Source organism: Macrosteles quadrilineatus, unplaced genomic scaffold (genome assembly GCF_028750875.1).
Source record: "Macrosteles quadrilineatus isolate MER2022 unplaced genomic scaffold, UCM_ALF_1.0 Scaffold_3__2_contigs__length_128488019, whole genome shotgun sequence".
NCBI lineage: Eukaryota > Metazoa > Arthropoda > Insecta > Hemiptera > Cicadellidae > Macrosteles > Macrosteles quadrilineatus.
Genome location: NW_026542596.1, coordinates 76,585,667 through 76,608,513, shown reverse-complemented (window position 1 = coordinate 76,608,513; position 22,847 = coordinate 76,585,667). Strand labels below are relative to the sequence as shown.

At 35.6% G+C, this 22,847-nt stretch overlaps 1 protein-coding gene across 2 annotated transcripts in view; it reads left to right on the top strand.

The window, feature by feature from the left end:
* Window positions 1-22,847, top strand: part of LOC128990443 (peroxidase-like) — a 34,432-nt gene that overhangs the window by 5,696 nt on the left and 5,889 nt on the right. For both annotated transcript variants that reach the window (XM_054412808.1, XM_054412807.1), the window contains 12 exons: window positions 12,141-12,302; window positions 13,379-13,455; window positions 15,406-15,496; window positions 15,638-15,829; window positions 16,316-16,512; window positions 17,340-17,513; window positions 19,212-19,290; window positions 19,823-19,968; window positions 21,008-21,135; window positions 21,561-21,674; window positions 21,874-22,006; window positions 22,630-22,757. In XM_054412808.1, coding sequence (XP_054268783.1) covers window positions 12,141-12,302; window positions 13,379-13,455; window positions 15,406-15,496; window positions 15,638-15,829; window positions 16,316-16,512; window positions 17,340-17,513; window positions 19,212-19,290; window positions 19,823-19,968; window positions 21,008-21,135; window positions 21,561-21,674; window positions 21,874-22,006; window positions 22,630-22,757 — 1,621 coding nt within the window. The remainder of the gene's footprint in view (window positions 1-12,140; window positions 12,303-13,378; window positions 13,456-15,405; window positions 15,497-15,637; window positions 15,830-16,315; window positions 16,513-17,339; window positions 17,514-19,211; window positions 19,291-19,822; window positions 19,969-21,007; window positions 21,136-21,560; window positions 21,675-21,873; window positions 22,007-22,629; window positions 22,758-22,847) is intronic.

The following is a 22,847-nucleotide window of genomic DNA, read 5'->3' as shown; positions in this document are numbered from 1 at the left end:
TCATGTGTTTTAATCATTACTGATTGATGAAACAGCTGATCTTAGTCAGTAACAAAACTACACATATCATCTCACACCATTCTACACTCCTCCTTCACTTATATTTGGGTTTAAATACGGAAAAAGGTGGCGTCTCCATCTCAATGATTGGATAATGAATGGATACTAACTATCACAGAATTAGATGGTATATTAGAATAGAATGGATAGTACCAAACTTACCAGATTAGCGATAAATAAGTCTTGGAACATAACCTAGAAAATACCAATGAAGTTATAGTATATTAAAACGTAGGTACTTTTATTAAATCTGTAGAATTCTGCCATTATGATTTCAGCGAAAATCAACCTATCATTAAAATAAGATGAACTATAAACATGGTTAAATCGCACTTAAAATTTATAGCCAGATTTGATTTACCTTTTGTGAATATATTCCTTCAAAGCATTGTTGAAACTTGCATTTGCTAGTCCACATGGAGCTCGGAGACTTAGGTGAATTCAAGCATTAATTCTGTTCAGGTGTAAATGACGCCTCAAATTCTACTAGTTTTGGCATTAGCTTCACATTCTTCATTAGAAAGTGTCATCAATTATCGCTATGTGACAGATATAACAAGTAGTTAGCTGAACAACAATAGGAATAACGCTTCCATCAGAGTCGTCTGACAAACTTATATTACGGGCTTGCCTTCATGATTTCTGAATCAAAATTTAAGTTTTAAATGGTACAGTGTTATATATGTAAAACATCAAATATACATCTCAATTAAATGTATACACACATTTTCACAGAAAACGTACTACATTTTACATGTAAATCGAAAAAATATCACCTCTTAGAGTTCGACGAGAAGAGAGAGATGAATACAATTGAAAGAGAGAATGATAAGAGAGTACGAACGTTAAATAAAAACTTCATTCAACTTCAGCAATGGACATGGCCACAAGAAAGGTTGTTGTCCGAGTCAAGAAGTTAAAAATAAACACAGTATTTAAGTCCACAACAGTAAATTTACAAATATACTAGCGTTATTGTTCTAACCATGTCGGGTAGCGAGCTGGTCTAGTGTAGTAGAGCGCGGGACTTCGGTACGTGAGGACCCGGGTTCAAATCCTGCCAAATCACCAATGGAAAATTATAATAAACATAGTTGTTTTGTGATGTTATTTCATGGCTTTTTATTCCTTGTCAAATAATCGAAAGGACACTGATTCAATCCTGACAAAAGTCAGTAGCATTTCGCATTTCCCGTTTAAAAACTGAATCCGGCTCTCCTTGATCATTTTGGGGATTTAATGGAATTAATGTCCTGGTTAAAAGAACCAGTTGGCATTAGTCAGTAACAATGCTATCAGTAATTTTAAAATAGGCACATTTTTGTGTCGGTGTCACAATCTAATCTAATCACTCTAGGCTATTTTATTTCGTTGAATTTAAACAAATCCAATGTTTAGCGCTCCCGAAATGTTGCATAAGGCATTCTCCTAGTCTGTCTATAGACCCGCCTCTGCATGGAATTATCAACATACCCAAAAATACGATTTATGACAAGTATCAAGAAACCCATTTACAATGTATTTCATACCATACAATCTCTCATAGGTGATCAAAAATGTCTACCAACTAACATTTACAATGTTCCTCCTTTCTTCTCCAAATTTCCTTTTAGGTCTTAAAAACTAGACCACCATAGAACCGGCAACTTTCAGTCAATGCACAAAGCCGCATCTGAACGTTTCATGCTCCATTTCAACCCTTTGTGAATTCTTTGTTGTCTGTGGCCATCACGATCTCCCAACTCCAGGAGACGTGAAAGAATGGGAGATCTCATGGTACGCGATATGGGTGTCTCGAGATACTGTATACCGTACTGGCGAGGTTTAGATAGGAGGACCCAGAAGTGTTCGTCCCTGATTGTTAGGAATTAAATTTGATCCTGACTGATGAAATAGCTGATCTTAGTCAGTAAAAAAGCAACACAGATCATCTCACACCGTTCTACCCTACCTTCTTTCAATTTGGGTTAAAATACACACTAAGGTGACGTCCCCACCTTAATTATTGATAATTGATTTTACCCCTCCAAATTTCCTCAAGTTTTCCCTAAAACCTAGATGTAATTTTGTTCATGTTGTCAATCCTTTTTAAATCGAACCCGGAGTAATATTGATCCTGATTCATACCAAAAACAAACAAGTAAAAAATTCACTACCTAGTATAATAAGAATATTTTTTTACATTTATGAATTCATAAAGCCTATTTTATGATAATATTCGCAGAAAAGTCTAGGCGTTATAAATTATAAAACATCCAGTAAATTGATCAATGCGGTTTTTTTTAGATTAACTCTTTGATGTGTCAGAAATTACATCGGTGACGAAATAACGTAATTCGGCTAGTTTTGATGTATAAGCATGCACTGTGGACGCAATACTCTCTGGTGTGGATTAACGTCCGCACGAGTGAGTATTACGACTATCCGCAGTACTATCCTGATAATTAAACCAATTCGTAATCGTAATACCAAGGTAAAAATGTGGTTCGAATTCCACTATAAACTATAAGTCCCTTAGTTGCCATTAGCTGTATGGGCTATTAATTGACAGCTGTGTCTAAGGAATATGTCAGCCTTAGTCACTAACAAGACTAAAAGATCGAGCCACTCATCCTATACTCATCTCCATTCATACCTTGTATCTTAAAATCTAAATACCTACTTTGTATGGTCGCCATTTTATCGAAAAAAAAAGTAAAGAAAAGTAACAATAGGAGCCTTTTTGACGTATAGTAATGGTAAATGGTAATGTTAAAAATGATGCCCTCAATCGAGAGAGTCTTATAAGTGGTTATCTCAAACAATCACTTGAGTTTGGGTACATCATTACTTTCCAAGCGGTTTGTGGTCTGATGGTGTTTCTAATTTAATGTGGTTACTGGATTCGGGATTGCCTTATTTAGATTTCTATCAATAAGCTACAGTAGACAAATTAAATAAGAACACATAACGTCCGTTTTCAGACGGTAACATCATTAGCTGGTTGCAAGAAAGTTAACTGGTTGCTGGTAGGTAGTTAATCAAATTTGTTAAATTTCCTTGAAAGTTATATTGATTTTTCCCATTTTAAACTCGATAAAAGTTTGTTCACCTTGAACTTTGATGTTATGCTTAAAAATTCTTGGGGTATAGAATAAATAACAAGTATATTTTTTGTTTAGTTTAGCATTTTGGACTACTATATGATAACAACCTAGAAGCCCTGCAAATCAAAATCCTGGCGACTACCAAGAAAGTTTACTGAGTGCAAATCATTAAGTCCAAACTTGGGGGTTGCCATGAACTCATCAACCCTTAGACCCTTTATCTAGAAAATAGATAGATATATTAAATATGTCTTTCCCCTGTAATCATTAACCTTCACAAAAGATTTTCAAATATAACTTCTTATATAACTCTTGTTGTCTTGTGCAACATCTTCTAGGAAATCTCTAGATCTACTTCATTATGTAAACTCCACACCAACAACAAGTGCATTCGGATTCATAGATTAGTAAGAATCGCTCTGCAATGTAGAGTAGCAAGATGAAGTCACTGTTACAGAGTCGGTGAGCCAACAACAGGAAAGTATGATGTATTAAGTCACCGTAGTGAAGTTACTGAGGTCATTGTAAAGCTAGTCATTGCGACCGTGGGAATAAATAGTGTTGAGGAAAACTGAAACAGTTTCCTTCTAGTTGGAATGTCAAGACTTTAGGAGTTATATAAAATTTCTTCAAATAGGAATATGTAAATTTACTAAAAAGTACGGTTTGATTTAGCCATCAAACGAAACTTGCTGAAAAGAAAACAATTAAATAACAAAAGGAAATTAATTCCGTCTGTGATTGCTGTTTTCATAAAAAATAATTAAAATTAAAATGTTGAAAACTTATTACAACATCGGTAATCGTTCTGGAGGGAGTACAACTTAAATTCCAATTGGAACTGTATTAAGCGATTTTAATGGGAATAATCGATTTTATTTTAGATTTTAATAATTTTAACGAGAGGTCGTCCAGTGGTCGAAACTCGACCAAAAATATGTAATGTACTCACTTAACTATTTTCACCCCACACTGTAAATAAAACATGTGATTGGAGTTTCCTCCATTTGTTTTGATTTTCTGTTTATATTTCGTTGTTATTTCGTAACCAGCATAGCAACGCATAAGATCCATGTTATTTTTTTACAACTTTTAAACTTATTTTTTGTGCTTATCTTTGAGCCTATTTAAATTTATAAAGGGATTCTGCACACCTACAGGAAAATAGCTTTCCAACGGTATGCGTAGATTTTCCCTACGATGCACACGAGCTGAGAAAAAAGGTTTTAAAGAAACATGCTTGCCTATTAATATATAGATAGATAGATGGGGACCTAACGAAAATCGGGAAGAGAATCGGATCATCTATACCAGCTTTTTGATGGTTAAAAGAGAACCCAGCTGTCCTTGATCACTGGCCTTCTAATACAGCTGATGCCTTCTTCACTGGCTAATGAAACAGCTGATCTTAGTCAGTTACAAAATTGCATGGATTATCCTCTTGATCCTATACTCTCCCTTTTCCAACTTAAAATACAAACATAACGTTCTAAGTCTTGGTAAAGAGATTCGTAACTGCATTGTTTATAATATTTGTTAGACAATACCCATGAAATTATTTTATATCCTTTACATGAACTAGTGATTAATCTTGAGAGATAAATAAAGTAATGGTGGCGAAGATGTAAATGTCAGCAGAACCTGTTGTGCACATTCAAATCCACAAGTCCAATTGTCGAAAGCTCGGAACACTTGGATCGCTTTCTCTCTCAACTTGCTAAGTGATCTCGTTCTTGTGTTGTCAGGCTGTTGTTAAGTTTCTGCCACGTACAAAAACAACATCAGGTGATTTATGGTTTGAAGACCGCCGGGTGATGCTATAGATACAAACTTTAGAAAATATAAGTTTCATAGGTTGCACAGTTAGACGTATTCCCAAGGCGTATACGTATACTAACTATAATAATAATATAGTAATACTAATAGTAATACTAATAGTAATACTAATTGTAATACTAATTGTAATACTAATAGTAATACTAATAGTAATACTAATAGTAATAATATAGTAATACTAACTGTTGGGCAAACCATATTTGACTAGACAATAGTTATTTGTGTATCTAGTGTACGAAGTGGTACTTTGCTGCACATGAGAGAAATGTTTACGCGCGAACCGCAGGCGAGTGTGGAAAATTTCTCGAGTGCAGCAAAGGCAATTTGCACTCGTGTTAGACATTATACTTTTCCAATAGTTATTATAATGCATAGAAATAATTAGTCTTTTAAACACTAAACAACACGTTTTAGGTTACATTAAATCCAAGCGTTGATCGAAATAAGAGACACTGCAACAGCTGATCCTAAAAATAGTAGTCCTAGTATCCAACTTATTTATTTACTACTTACCTAAAAAAAAAGCATACGGTTTTTTGTCGTTTGGTTGGAACACTGGTGTGTGGCAAAAGTAAAATGTGTGCAGCAAAAGTAAGTAAATGCAGCAATTAGCCACTTTGCGTGCTGTAATCAGTTCAAGAAAGCCCACTTTGTCAGGTAACTGTAAAAAATAAAACAGCTGATCTAAAAATATTAGACATCCAATTACAAGCTATTACAGTTCGACTATTTAGATGTGTAACCAGTTTTCTCACTCAAAGATCAAATAAAAGAACAAATGAGACCTCATAGAACAGGTTACAACTCGTGCTTTAATTGCTCTCAGTTTTGCATACACTATGATACCTACTTCTGTTGGTTTCTCAATTGAAATAAGTTGTTTCTTTTCCGTAACTAAATAGATAAAACTTTACCGTGGTGATATAGACTGTATACTTCAATGTGACAAAAATATTACAGTCTACCAAAATGCCCTGTTTAACACATTAATGATGAAACTGAAATGATGTAGCCTATGGATTTGAAAACTGTTTTCTGAAACCCTAAAATATTCGAGTTTTAGAAATCTCACACCTCTCCTAACACCCTACATCATTTTCTCAATCTTCAACACATCAGCGACTTGCAAGCTAGACAAGTTTACATTGCGTGACACGGTTCACTAACTCCGTCACGTGTTTTCTCCAGTTTCTCTAGCAAATATTTCAATCAACTAAACAAAACAACACAGAAACTCGGCAACACTGAAGGAAAGCCACTCGGAATTCTTTACCCATAAACACTAAGACCGGTCCACCATAGGGTACGTTCCATAGATTCGATCCGCTTATGAATTCATTTCCAGTTTCCATTTTGCCTCTTTAAAGTTTATAATTTGTCCGGCTGAATTTCAAGTCAAAATACACTTTCCATTTGATTTCCAAGGTTTGTTTCTCTTCTAATTGCTGCTAAAAATGTATTTGATCAATTACATACATATAAACAAGTAAAACTCAAATTCAAAAATACTTTAAATGATAAATATAAAGATACAAAACACATTTTTATAGTCTGCAACTCTTAACTACGCAAAGGATTTCAGCTAACTGTTCCAAAAAGTTTCTTACGTTATTTATTTGACCATTTTAGTCAAAATTATTTTACCGAGTTTTACAAAATTGTTTTGTCTTAGATTGTCATCCTAGGTTTGTTTTTGTGGACAAATTAAGGTTTCTAGATTCTAGTGAATCTTTGAGACTTACACTCAATTGTTAATTGGGAGTTTCGCAGTATGGTTCCACTTGAAAACACCAAAATTAAATTAACAGTTCCAGTAACATATGACTTCTCACTTCCTTACTTCTTACTTCTGGTGTCTTTGTCACGACCGTTTTATCGGGGAGTCGTCAGCTTTCTTCAATTTTCTGGGTTTTCTATGTTTTTAGCGAATTTCCCCTATAGGGAATAAGCTATTACCGTAGTACTCATGGTAAGACCTGGACCCGGGACCGATTTACTTTTTCGTTTTGAGGTCCCTAGAGACCAAAAACACCATCCGTTCAAATTCATATATATATATATATATCTATATATATATATATATATTTATATATGTGTCCGTTAGCGCGATAACTCGAGCAAAAATCATCCGATTTTGATGAAATTTGGTACAAACGTGTAAACCTACGTTTATTCGAACGAGTTCGCGAACCAGCATGATCGGACTATGGGAACAGGGGTTTATGGGGGGTTTTATGGGGCAAAATTTGGTTTTTCCCATTTTTTACCCTAAAAACTTTAAATTTAGCATTTTCTCTTTAAACCATTTTGTAGAGCTTAAAAAAACAAATAATTTAGTTTATAGAAGCGTTAGTATGCGCCTAATGGTTACGGAGAAAATTCCAAAAAACTGTAAATTTAAAATTCCCATGTTATTCTTATGGAGAATAAGTAAACTGTTGTAGTTTGCTTGTTTATGATCATATTTTGATCAAATTTGGGAAATGAATTCATTTCATACTAAACTATTAACATTTTACAAAAAAAAAAACACCTTTTTACCCTCCCTTTTGCAGCAAACCTAAGTACTCGTTAAACTAATGTTATTTAAATAGGGAATAAATGTGATATTTTTAAGGAGACATTTTAGTGTAAATCCAATCAGGCAAATGGAAATTCGCTTAGTCTGCAGGTTTGCTGCGGCGGGGGTATTTATGTTTGAGTACGGTATGTGTGTTACTCTACGAATTCTTTTATTGTCTAGTATGGCCTATCGGTTGGGTATAGTTTAATTTTATTCAAAGTTGGGTGTGTTGAATTTATTTAACTCCTCCCCGAAAACCCCTCAGATCTAGTTCATACAAGTCACATTGTTTGATTTGAATTAGTTTCTCATCTTCGTACAATGCGGCCCATCTTCACAATCTACCTCTTTAGTGACAACGTCTACTCAGCTATCGAATCATTTGATCGTGGTAGCCCTCGCTCCTGGAGAAGAGTTTTAGATGTTTTCAGGCTGGATGTAAGACTTCCAAGGATGGTACTTTAGAAGGACTTTCACTTGGGCTTTCACTGGTGAAGGTCGGCGGCCATCTGACGCGGGAACCTGTTTGTGCCATCCTCATCTTGGAATAGTTTCGCCGATGTTTCAGCTCTTGACATTGCGGACAAGTCGGTCAACTCAAATGTCAGCTCGAAGCAAGGGCAGCTCGCTAAAGAAAGGCTTGCAAACTAGGTCGATTTTATTATTGGAATAAAATAAATCAAAAGAGAGAGTTCCCTATGGGAGAATGTTATACACGGTTTCAATTTTGAAAGGTAAGTGCCTCTCACCGGAGCCTGTGTCGTTGTACCTTTACTCATATGGAATAGATCTGAAAACTTGGACGGATTTATAACATGTGCAAATTTATCAAATTTAACTAATAGGCTATTGTCAAACAAATAGTGTTTTATGAAATTAATCTGATCACGCGAACGTTATAATTTGGTGTTCTACTTCAGCTTTTGAGCCGTTAAGTGATTATGAAACTAGAAAACGAGTAAAATATATGAAAAAGGAATATTGCAAGAAAAGCACAGAATCTCGAATTAATGATTATCAAAAAGCCCAAATTTGGAACCCAATTAAATGTAACCAAGAAAATGCATTAATGCAATTAGTATGTGATCATCCTTTACATTTTAAAATTGTCTAAATTTGTAGCCTGAATTGTTTTCCGGATTCAGATTATTACCGTATGTTTCCAGGCGGTTCACAGAAAACATATTGATAAAGACTTTATTCGTTCTACCAGTTAAATAATAGTCAGTTCTTAATGCTTTGAAAACAACGGATTTGTGATATGGTAGGCTGATTAATCATACCTAAGGGAGTATGTTTCATCTATGATCATACTAATATTATAAATGTGAATGTTTGTGTGTTTGTTTGATTATTTGTTTGCTTGTTTGTTTGTTTGTTTGTTTGAAGTTCAATCACGCATTAACTACTAGTCGGATTGTGTTGAAATTTGGTATGATGATAGATCACATTCCCGATTAACATATAGACATATTCTTACCTCAAAAATCCTTTCGGGCTCCGCCCCAGCGGCTCTAGAGTTTCCCATGTTAACCTTATGAGTATTCATAATATTATTTAAAAGGAATTAAATAATTTTGCCAGCTGTTTCAACTACCCAATTTGTTTCTATGATATTCAATAGCATTAAAAGGTTATACGGTTTACCAACAGGGTGCAACACCATTAGGTTTTTATACATTTATGACAACAGCTAAATTTGAACCAAGCAACAACAAAAACCTGAATATGAGAACTTTACTTCTTTCTATTGTTTAGGTGAAGTGGTAGAACATTATGGCTATGGTAGATGTTCTATATACTATAGTATACGGTAATAGTAAACCAAATTTTCTCAAAACGTGTCCTCTCTCATTGCAAATGCAAATCACGAGTATTTAACTACAATAAGCATTGTATACCGACCCCGTACGAAGGACGGGTACTCAGCTAGTTATTAAATATTTAGTTAGTTCGTTATGAGTGCAGCTTTTATTATTATTTCCAACGTAACAAAAGTAACTGCATACTCTGCGGGACGAAAAATAAATCAATCATTTAGTTCACAATTACGTATCCATGTGGGAGTACGGCCAGTCGATTCTGTCTAATAATTTATCGACACCCAAGATTATAGGGTCAGGGGAGAAAGCTACGAGAAAATATGGAAACGAAAAGATATGCTAAGCCAAAGCCACACATCTGCATAATGGAAATATGAAGAGATTAGTGAGGCTGTGGGTTTGTCATTCGGAGTTTTGTCTCCTTCTCCTTGGCTCAAAGCCACTAAGTGTAGGCATTTAGGCCAAACAATGTACAGTATTTGACATTGACCTACAAGTCTGTAAAATACTGGGTCCTCTAGTCTAATAGATTACGTTTTTGAGTAGTAGGGAAGTCTCTTCTTGAGGCGAAATTAATGAGCTAACCAATGAGTTGCCAGATATTATGATCACGAATTTAATGGTTAGAAGGTTGACTTTTGGGCTAGCAATCGCCGACAATTTACGGGAAGTCGAAGAAACACATTTTCAATCACTTTGGGGTTTCCTTTGAAGATGATTTATGAAATTTCAATTTATGAAGCTATGAAGGTCAATTAATGACTTGGGTTAACCCAGAACGTGACGAGAACATGAGAAATATAGGACTCATTGACTGAAAAGATTGTTATTAATGGAGTCATGCTTTTTCTTATGAAACTAGCCCCAACTTTAACGTGAGAATTGAATGTATGCTTCACTGTAGGTTTTGTTAGAGATGATACCTTAATTAACGGGCATTTATATATATAGATCATGAAGACAGTAGCTCAGTAAAAGCCTCTTGGGCTGATCATATTCCAGATATTACCAGTTCGAGACCAGCTCAAGATATTTTCGCTGTTATCACTGACCAACAATGTAACGACTACTAAAAAAAAGTAGTAGTTGTAGCCTGAGTTGCTATCGTTGCCAGTGCCACTGGCTAGCCCACGGTACTCCGTTTTCTTAAAGATAAAGTGTCTTTTGTACTACAGTACAAACCCAGGCTTCCGCTACCCAGGAATCCTTCTGCTACCGGTAAGGGTAAGATCGTGTTACCCTTTATTTAATTTTTTGTGTTCTGTTCTTCTACGCTAATAGGACTTTTAAAGGTTTTTGTGTGAACTGTCCATATCCTGGTCTTTTCACTATCTAAAGGACGTTTTGTTGGGAAGAACCATCACTATGCCCAATGACAAATCGAACCTATCTTAATCGAACCAGCTACCGAGCTACCTTTGGATTTGAACTATCGGCTACCAAGACAGTCTTCATGCTGCAACTAAGCTGCAACTGTCAAGACGTCTAGCACATGTCTAACAGAAGTCCTTGACATAGATCTATGACACTCACCCAGAAACGAAAGTGGACGACGAAAAGGGTCTATTTAAATATGAATCGACGTTAGGCAGGCGACTAGACTTGCGAGTAGACTCGAGTAGACTCGAGTAGACTTACGAGCGTTGAGGACAATTAAAACAGTAATCACTGACCTCAACATTAGAACTGCTCCCGTAACTGCAATCCCACGGACGTATCTTCCGGGAACTGACAGCATCGCTGCAACAATGTTACGCAACCGTCATTTACATGTTGATGAGATGTTCAGCTGAAACGCCATTGTTGTCTGCTCGCCGTAATGGATAAATGATTCAATCAAGCTAATAGCCTGCAACAAAGTAGTGCGGTTGAAATGTGATCATGATCCCTTGCTGCTGTTACTACTCTGTTTGGGGTTTAAAAAATGACATTATTACTAGATTCGTAGAATAGATGAAAACTGTGTTTATTTTTTCACGAGAGCAGTTTTGTAGACCCAGTTTAAATGTACGTAATATGTTAACACAACTACGCTAGTGATTTTTTAGGAGCAAGTGCTCTGTTATTCTAGATTTGTTGTATAGCAGCCGATAAAGTTGGGAAGTTTCGTTATTATTTTGACGAATGCTGAACCCCAAATTGAGAATTTACCATTCGTACCTACCATATAATAATTTGGGGACCCTTAACATATTTTATGATATGGTATTTTAGGACCAACCTGGCGAAATCAGCAGATGATCATGCAAAACATGGGCTATCGTGTCTTGAAATTTTAGGCCTCTACAACAATTTGAAATAAACTAACTTAAAGTCTGTTATGAGGGCATTTTTACACTAATTTATTAAGCTAGTTTGCCAAAAATACACTTGAGAAGATACTGAGACATTTTTATATTAAACACAAAAACAATGAAACGCTAAAGTAACTAAATACTACATTAAGATCATACGACTCACCATAAAGCTATTTAGACATAAGACAACGAAACTAAGACACATACAAAATTTTCACATCTGATTCATCCTTGAAGTGGGTTTCGGGTTTCAGCTTCTATCAAGTCTCTTCAGGGATCCTTCAATCATAATTCTTCAGGGATAAAATAATCCATCTTGATGTCTTCTACGACTACGATGACACAGAGGTGCCGAAAATTCGGTCATCCACTTCAACAACGAGTAAAAGCTGTGACAATCTACAATTTTTGATTGACTACTAAGCTATTTATCGATTTAGAACAACGATTATTTACTCTGCTTTTTTGTCAACAGAATGATATCCTGGTGGGCGGCCACGGCCGTGCTCTTCAGCAAGGGTGTCGCCATCCAGTTCAACCCTAGTGAGGGCGGAGGCGAGTGTGCCCTCCGGCTCGACGGTAGAGGTCGGAACAGTGGGTTCGACTTTCACACCAACACCATACACGGGGGACCCTTGTAAGTCGATACATTTATTGGATTGTTATTCATTGTCATCCTTTGCATTGTTAATGGTTATTCTGTACCTTGTACCGGGGTGGGAACGCAGAAGAAACTATGATGGGTTTAAAGAAACTTTTAAAACAGTAGATCCTACCCTTGAATTGATCATACTAGCTGCACACTATTCTTTTGGTTGGTTATTTCCAATTAGTGGCGTAGTAAAATTTGTATTTTTTTTTTTTAATTTGAATACTGTACGAGTTGGTTTTGTAGTCATTGTGATCGGTTTGTATTAACTTTTTTTTAAATCCCACGCAACTTCAAAGGCCTAGCGCAAAACCCTAGAACTTCAAGTCTAAGATTCTAGGAAATGTTACTAAGATACTCCTTGGCACAGTAGCTATCATTGTGTCGAAATTCATTGGTTTTGAGTCAAGACAGAAATGAAAAAATATGTAACTATAGGTATACCTAACTAGTAATTTATATATCCTTGTTTCAACTCGTGACAAAAGAAAGCGTCATGTTCAAAATCCCGATTTAAACCTATCTATAAAAATGTATAATTGTTCTACTGAATCATGATTGTAAACAAATCTTTGGATGCGTAGAAAACAGCATGTTGATTATTTGACCCGGCGTTGGGGCCTCCAGTTCATATTCAAATTTCAATTGCGAGTTTAAAAATTAATATTAGACCAGTACAATCAACTTTGGTTTGTTTGCTGTTGAGACTCGTTACTTCGAGGGTTTCAAAACCGAATATTTGTGTACAGAACATGGCTTTTCTTGATTCACTATGCATAAATTATATTTCAAATTCGTAAACCTCTTTCTGCATAAATAATTTCAAAACTTACTATCCGAACCCCTTCTCTTCCATCTATATTTTCAACCAAACATCGCGTCGGTCCTGTCAGTCGTTAAGCCAAACTCCACAAACAAGCAGATAACGCGGCAAAACATTTCACGTGAAACCGATCAGGTAAATGGCCCATGTAAATCATGTATATCGCTGCTCTTTTATCGTGTTGGCATGCGTGTAACACGAAAGACGTGACCTAGTTGTAAAGTTGGCACCCTTGTTGCAGCGGGAGAGGCGGAAGTGGATCCTGCATCACGTATGACGCCATCAATCAGGCGTACCTGGAGGCGAGGAAGCGGATACGTAAGTGACATAGAGTATAAAACGTATAATACATGTTACATGCTATACACTGGGCCAAGATGACTCGGCAGTTCTGCCAACTGTTGTGTAAGCTTACAAAAGCGAAGTGGACCAATGAAAGTACATCGAGGCAATGATTTTGTGTCGGAGGGTTGGCAGTGGTTAAGGTTGGTAAATCGGCTATTTGTCAGAACTCTTCTTAATCCCATATGTATCCTAGAAGCTATTTATTTTCACGAACTTTGCCCCACATGTTATAAATAAACATAAAACTTTGTTCATAAAATGTATGCCGTAATTTTATTTTAAGTTCTAAATAAAATCATTGATCATGTTTGGTTACATAGCGCTCTTACACATGTATCCCTAATATGATTTGCACAAGACTCTTTTAAGGTAATAGGGGGGTTGGGGGGATATTCTTCAACTATGAATAATGAATAGAGCGTCGTTTCCAAAAGTCAGTGCTACCTTTCTTGCCCTTCAAACTATTATTGCCTTTAAACTAGGTATTTTTGCCTTTCAACTAGTATTGCCTTTCAAATAGTCTTGCCTTTCTTTATACTACCAACAAACACAACAATTTAACACACAATTATTTTGCCTGGTTATTCAACAAAGTATTTATACATCCACAAATATTATTTGGGGACTCCCCAAGGCAATTGCCAAAGACAGTAAGCCTTTTCAAATTTTCATCAAAACATCAATATTCTGAGTGCACCTGAACCGGTCGACTACGTTCATTATGCGACCTTGTCCTTACTTGGGATGAACTGGCCTGATTGTACATGAATGTCTCTTATGACGAACTTCTCTTTACTACAACAAGAAAACCTTCATCTCAGTTTTCCAAGGTCTCATCCCGTTACTTTCAATAGGGCAATAACGTAAAGAGACGGACTAGGAAACTCATTAACTTGTAATCGCAAGTGGTAATTTTTGTTCTTCATTTTCCTTGGAGAAACTATCGTTAAGGGGGTTCTACCCGGCAGCCTGAATTTCAATTCAAGACGGCGGACTATATATGTTGAAATATAGTTCGGGATTGAACATGCCCCTATTGCAAAAGCTCTCAACATTATAGAAAAATTGTTTCCAATAATTAGTGTGTGATTTTTGTGTTCTTAAAATATCAGACCTTGCAATGGATGGGGAAAATTATTATTTTTACCTATTATTTAGGAGTTATGTGAAAAGACTAATTTGCAGATTTTCAAAATGATTTTGTAAATACATAAAGAAACAATTACGAAGTTTCAGTTCAGCCAGTGCATAGTTTGGATCTTTGTGAATATTTTACAGTTTATTTCAACATTTCAACTCGATAAACACTTTAATAATGCCACGAGGTTCTTTTTTGTAGGACCATGTTTACGTGGTAACCAGCCGGTGGCCTAAGTACAGGCCTAAGTTAAGTGTGTGTAAGTTATAAAAGTCAGTCATACAGCAATACATCAGTAATACAGTCAGTTGGGCAGTAATACATCTGCACAAAAAATTTTCAAATTAATCCGAAAAGGCGAGGAAATTACGTATGTCATCAATATTTTAACTCATGATTTTGGTGGGTAGAACTTTCGAGGAATATTTTTCAGATCAATACATTGATGTATTTTGTGTATTTTTTTATGATACATTTTACAGAGTACATCTTCTTTCTCTTCGGTTAGAATTCAATAATAGTTTATCTTTCTTTTCAATCATAAAATAATTTATAATTAAAGAGAAGACATTAACACTCTGACTGAACTCAAGGGCTACAGACAAACACGTACTTTAAACTTACTTACTTTGCGGTAATCCATATTCATGGCAATTCTATCCATTATATTCCATTGCTGTAAAGATTTTACTTTGAGCAATACCACAGTTTATGTTTATAAGATGTATTGAGGAACCGTTTCAGGGTTGCCACTCATGGAGGTTTAACTAAATTATGTGTTGCAGAGGTAGCAACACCGTCGGGTGAATGGAAGCCTCACGAAGTTGCTTCTGTTGGAGAGTTGCTGTTGGACATCTCCATTCAGTTGGCCAAGCAGTAAGTTGCAAGAACTACTAAATTCAAAAGTCTTCTCTAATACATCTAAAAGATAGTGGGATCTAAAGTAAAAACATTTAGTATGAAGTCCACGCGAAACTAACTATTTTAACAAAACTCAAATTTTGTCGTTGCTTGTAGCTACGGCTTGACCTATGAGGAGGTGGAGAAGGGACTTCCTCTGATTGACACCTCCAAGACTCTGATCAGAGAAGTCTGTCCTTCGTTTCTGTCGAACGTGGAGTGTCGCCCAGGCAAGTACCGCCGACCAGATGGCCTCTGTAACAACCTCAAACACCCGACATGGGGTGCCAAAAACACACCTTTTACCAGGTATGAGCCTTATAAGTATGCAACTAAAAGAATAGTATGTAACATAAACATACTGTAGCAGCACTGGCACTAGTTCCAATAAGTTTACATCTTGTGTTAGTCTTGCCAATAAATTATTATCATTCGAATTTTATTTTGATAAGTACTGATTGTCATAAACGGAAATCTTATCTTAATTTAGAAAACTTTAACAATGCATAACCTAACTTTATATACTTTTCCATACACGAAACATGTAATAAAATCATTAGCCTATAAACAATCAAGTGAAACTTTTACTTTAGGTTCTATACTCATACTGGATCGATAAATATTTGATCAATTAGAATTGGATGTCGTGATGTCAATTCATATCTTAAAACTAAAAATGGAGGTTAGGTTCTGGACAATACAATGGCAGATTATGCATAGCAGTCCTGAATATCAGCGATCAGCTGATGTCAACAATGACATCATTTGTTCATTTCCTACTCTATTGTCTTCTAGACTGCTCGGGCCGCTATTCTCCGACGGCATGACAGCACCCAGGATCAGCGTGAAGGGGTCGCAGTTGCCGATGTCACGTATTGTGTCACGCACCATGCACCCGGACGAGGGCTTCCACGAACACGCGGGCACTGTCATGATCGTAGCCTGGGGACAGTTCATGGACCACGACTTTACTCTCACTGCTACTCCTCTAGGTAAGCCTAAGCCACACGTGTAGCATTGTGTAACCGTCTGAGGGATGTTGGATGGGAATATTAGATACGTTTAGCATTGATTAATTATACACTGTGATGTATATAATCAATGGTAAGTGTATAATCAATGATCAGACGGAAACACGACCGAGAAGTCTCTGTCCTCTGTGTTTAGGTCTATCAGTAAAAATATTGTTTTCATAGACAGCAGATAGCACCAAGTCACTGGCAGTTTTTATACCAAATGTTGAATTAGGATAGTTGTTGATGAATTTTAGCATTTATTATACATGTTCTAAGTATATAATCAATGGTAAGTGTATATTATTGTTTGGTGTAGAAAACACGACAATTTGTTGCTGAGAAACATATCAAACTTATTAACTAATTATCAAAATAATGAAACTATTATATCAAACAAACCCAAAAACGACCTAATGGCAGGAGTAAGTGAAAAGTGACTGCTTCAGAAAAGTTTGTTGCAGGAGCAAGATGGATTTAGATTTTACATGTAAAAAAAATTATTGCAAAACCTAAAACATAAAATTATATTCAATCAGTAGCATAATTGGACTTAGCTAGATATAATCTGTAGATATGAGAAACGGTCAGAATTAAAATTAACTTACAAAATAATAATAGTAAAATTGTATTTTCCTGAAAGGGTTTTCAAGTCTGCTTTGAAGATATCTGTCTATGTACTCTATGATGAAACCGTTGGCGACACTCAACAATCAAATACGTTTGATCTAAATTTCTGAAATACTTTCAATTTCTTGTAGGCTGAAATGTTAGTTTATTTCTTACAATACTTTACCTATCATCAGATCCTCTCAACAAGAACGAGCCTGAGGAGTGCTGCAACCGACCACCCCATCTCAAGAACCCGTACTGCTTCGAGATCCCAGTGCCTGAGGACGACTACTTCTACCGCAAGTGGAACGTCAAGTGTCAAGACTTTGTGCGAGCCTTCCCTGCTGTGAGGGCCGGCTGCAGACTGGGTAACAATACAAAGAAGTTAGGTATAGAGGAAACTCGCATATAGGACAGCCATGTGCTCTGGTATGCTGGAAAAATACTTGTGTCGAGCAAGGAAGAGTTTGAGCGGCGAGCACTGTGTGGAAATTCCTATCACACAGGGCATAGGGTCTTCCTGCTGTAGTACATGAGGGCAAGGGGTATTGGGGGTAGCCTATTGGACTTTTATCTAAACACCAGCGGCTAGTGCTAGACACCACTTACACTTAACATACACTTGAATGTTTCCTCTGCACCTTACTTCTCTTTGGTAACAATAACAATAACGTTCTGAGGTCCTGGTACAATACCAGTGTTCTTTCTCTAGTAAGTGCAACAATCAGTGGAAACAAGATCACATCAGCTGATTTACATGTCAGCTGCTTAGTAATTGTTCAAGTTTCTTCTTTAGCTCTTTAACAGTCACCCTTGGTTTTATGGAAGATTTTACTTGTTTTGCTATACAACTTAGTGTTCTTTGATTTACCTAATTATATTATACTAGTGATCGTCCAGTGGTCGAAAACTCGACCAAAAACACGTATTGACTATTGGATACGGTACTGAAGTAGACATTCCATCTATATAGACCAGCTGTCGCCATTTTTTAATTAAAAAACATGTGTTGTGTGAGCCAGTCACCGAATGGGTGTCTTAAATTCTATTGTCTACCTTATTTTTTGTTGCTGACAAAGTTGATGGGCCATAACAGTTGCTATAGCTCATAATAAGTCATTCAAAAAGTTTGACTTGGTAAAAAAACATTGTGTATTCAACATAAATTGATCATTTAGATTACCTAGCGCAATCTGTTGGTGGCTCACATCAACTACGAAAAATTTAATTACACAACTGGTGACAACTTTAACATGGGGATGGAATGTAAAGGTAGAACAGGCTTCCCAATTTCACCCCATGCTGTGAATAAAACATGTGATTGGAATTTCTTCTATTTGTTTTGATTTTCTGTATATATTTCGTTGTTATTTTGTCACAAGCATGGCAACCCATGAAAAATACAAAGCCCATGTTAATTTTTTTAAAATTCCAAATTCATTTTTTGAGCTTATATTTGAGCCTGTTTAAATTTTTAAAGGGTTTGTGCACTTCTACAGGAAAATATCTTTCTAACGGTATGCATAGATTTTCTCTGTGATGCACATGAGCTGAGAAAAATGGTTTTAAAGAAACATGCTTGCCTATTAATATATAGAAGATTTTAATTTTGCTTATAAACATTCAAAGCTATTTTGTAATCATTTTTTATTTTGTAATCAGGTACCGTAAAAGCTGCAAAAATTCTATTATTGGGCAGTCCAAAAATAGTTGACAAAAAATTACTTTAGGGATTTGTTTTAGTAGGTAATTAAAAATGTATTGTAGTAATATAATAACAATGTTATACTATTTTCACACATTTTAAGACATCCTATTTCTTTCTAAATTAATTACTGACATGGTTTATTGTTAAACAGGTTAAGTCCACTGGATGGACTACTGAACTAGACGAGTAGAACACTTTCAGAATAAAATATAAGCTATTAAGGATCTTTCTGAATCCTTGAGATGTACTAATCACATAAAATAGGTTACAGTTACGGCACCTCATTTCTTACAAATCAAACACTGACCAATAGTGTAATAATTTATAAATAAATCACCAGCCTTATTTTGTTTTTAAGGTTCCAGGACTCCATTCAACACTTTGACAGGAGTAATTGATGCCAACACTGTGTATGGAGTCAGTGAGGAGTTCTCAAGGTAAAAAAATAAAGTAAAAAGTTTTATGTGCATTTAGCCGTAGTATTTATTCTGTTCTAACCCATGACCAGTCAGTCATTGAGAAGTTATCATGCACCCAAAAGCTCGTGCACTCTCTATAAGAAGGTAATTTTACAATTCAGGAAAATATTAGTTTACATGGTTAATGAATTTGTTTTAAATTTTGATGAAATTTCGTTTTTGCTTGTTCCTTTTGTAGAATATACTAAAAAAACTAAGGTATTTCTACCACAGTCACCCTTTGTAAGGTCTACAGACTTAGCTGTCTTGAGAAACAGACTATTGTTTTGACACCAAGTTAATGGAACTTTAAAAATTAATTTTGAGATAAGTAATTTAAATTCCTACTATTTCATAGGGCAATTTAATCAAAAGTGAAAAATACTGTAATGCGCTCACTCAATGTATTCTGCACTCTGTGCACAGTGCACACCATTAAAATTCATAAACTTTTGACAAACATTTGATCGATAAATATCCATCCTGTAAGACTGTGTACTTTTCACTTCAGACACTTAAGATCTGGCTTTGGAGGCAAGTTGAGGATGAACCCAGTGTTTTCCGAGTATGGACTCAAGGATCTTCTGCCTCTTAAGTTGGACATCCCTGATGAGGGCTGCACAAGGACCAACAGGTCTCAGTACTGCTTCGACGCAGGTAAGAAAAATATAGTGTTTTGCAATTTATTCACTCTACAGGGTGTCCCACGAGAGGTGTCTCAAATTGATTACGGAAAGACGGCTTAACGTAGAAGGCTGAAATAAAATTATTTCCCGCTAAATTAACCCCAAGGAATAACGTAAAAATATTTTTAACTTTTTTCCAATACAGGTTGTGCCAAAAACTCAGTGTCACTAGTTTGAATCTCGGAATTTTCAAATGTAAACATGTGTCATGTTTTACATCATTTTAAAGGTAAGGTATATTTTTCATATTTCAAAAACCGTTACTTGTCGCATATCACAGTAAAGCTTAATTGAGTAAGAAAATTCAACCGGAGGAGGACTACATGCATTGGTTTAGGAAACACGGAGAATTAAAAAATTATAGATTAAAAAAAGAAACTGCCACCATTTTGAAACGGTAAAAGATCTTTAATTTCTGCTTTTGCCAAAATGTTTCTCTATTAAATACCTTTAAAATGGTGTATAACATAACATATGTTAAATTTTGAAAATTCCGAGATTCAAACTAGTGACCCTCAGTTTTTGGCACACCCTGTATTGGAAAAAAGTTAAAAATATATTTACGTTATTCCTTGGGGTTGATTTAGCAGAAAATAATTTTATTTCATCCTTCTATGCTAAGCCGTTTTTCCGTAATCAATTTGAGACACGTCTCGTGGGACACCCTGTATACCTGATGCTGTTGATGATGGAGCTTGATTGATATCCAAATAAGTTACCTGTCTTCTGGGATGGCAAAAAATTTAATACGTCTACCATCTGCTGTGATCGCAGTGAAATTGGAAAAATCTTTGATAGTGAGTGTTCCTACACTGCAATATTTACGATTTTACCAATAATACCAGCTGTTTATCATGTTCACTTTAAAATAATGTTTAAATTTTAAGTTCACACATTGTTGCAAAGCATGGGTCAAGTTCTGCCTTGTTCTTGCACATGACTTGTCATTACTACTATAGCCTGTAGCACACATATACTGAATACAGTAAAATTTGACTGATATATTGAAGGTGAGATCCGAGTGAACGAGCAGCTAGTCCTGACTTGCATGCACACACTCTGGGCTCGTGAACACAACAGGTTGGCGCACGCTCTGCAGCAGATCAATCCTCACTGGGACGATGAGACACTTTTCCAGGTATGTCCAGAGACTGACGTTTGCTTGAAAAAGGGTAACACATGAAGTGAAAAGTGCATAAAAGATAAAAGTGGGGAGTGTCCAGTGTAAAGAGCAAGAGACTTAGAGTTCAAGTAGTTGTTGCAGATAATATAAACCTAAGAACTGTTTATAAATTATCATTCAATAAATTCTTTGAGAATGTTATATATATAAACAATGAACTTTTTAGCTTTGTTGTTTTACCTAAAATAATTGTAAAGATATTTATAAATTTGTTAAAACCAAAGTTATAAATTGGGGAATTGTGAAGTGGTAAAAACTTGTCCTCCTAATCCAAATAGGTACTGATCAGGGAAATATACTTATATTACAGAAATATTGTATTATTGAAACATCCTTAGTTATAAAAAAAATATTGAAATATAAACACATTTTCTTTACAGGAGGCCCGAAGGATTGTCATCGCCCAGATACAACACATCACATACAACGAGTTTCTACCAATACTTCTGGGAAAGGAAGTGATGGAAAAGTTTGGACTGCTAACACAGAAAGAGGTAAACTTAACAATTTCAAACATAAAATATATAGTAACTTGTACATTATAAAAAAAGCTACTCAACAGGTTCAGCTTCAAAACTGAACATAATTAATTTTTAAATATTGAAAGAATTTGCTACTTTGTTGTTTATATAGTTTAGCCACATAAAAATCAATCCAACCCCCTTTTCTAAGTTAAATTGCTTGATTTTCCAGGGCTATTGGGACGGATACGACCCTGACGTCAACCCCAATGTGATTGATGCATTCTCTGCAGCTGCCTTCCGCTTCGGCCACACACTGCTACCTACATCTATAGAACGCTGGAGCAAAGCACACAAGTTTATTGGTCAGTTGAAACATTCTTTTAAGCTTAGTTCAAATTTTACTCTGACAAAAAAATCATCCTAGAGTTTTTTAAACTTTTTTAGCTTGAAAATCTTAAGATCCATGTATGTTATGTTTACCTTGCAAAGTAAAATTGATGTGGTTTATGTATTTAACCATTAAGGGTTTGTCGAAGGATCATGTATAATTTTAAATTAACCTAGTTTGTACAAATTCAATTTTTTCCAAATAGAAGACAAGTCAAAAAGTGGCAAAAGAAATTAGCATTTCCTCCTATTTTGATTGGTTACGATGTAATTTACTGTGTGGATTTTCTTAGACATATATTTTTCTTCCAGTACCAATGATATCAGTGACAGTTTGATGAAAGAATCTTTATACAAACAATGGTTTGTTATTTCATAGATTTGACCTCTACAAATCGCACAAAACTGGGTTTTTGAACTTCATGAATACAGGAAAACACTTTGAATGCAAAATCAAACAATTTACAGATAACCATGTATTGTGCATTGAATGAAAAAAATACCCATTACGAATTTATGAACATGAAATACTTGAATATTGTAAGTTTTTGGTTTCAGATTTTCTTTCACCATTGCTAAATTACCTAATTGTTTGCAGCCTCCAAAAGACTGTCTGACCTCATCCGAAGGCCCTACGACCTCTACAGAGCCGGAGTGTTTGATGAATACTTCATGGGTCTGACAAACCAAGTCGCCCAAGCTATGGACGACTCTGTGACCCAGGAGGTAATTGTTTTTTAAGCGACGACAAGTTTTAATACGGTTACACGTGAATGCTTGAGAATAAAAGAGTAAATCCCGGTGCCGAAAACGGCA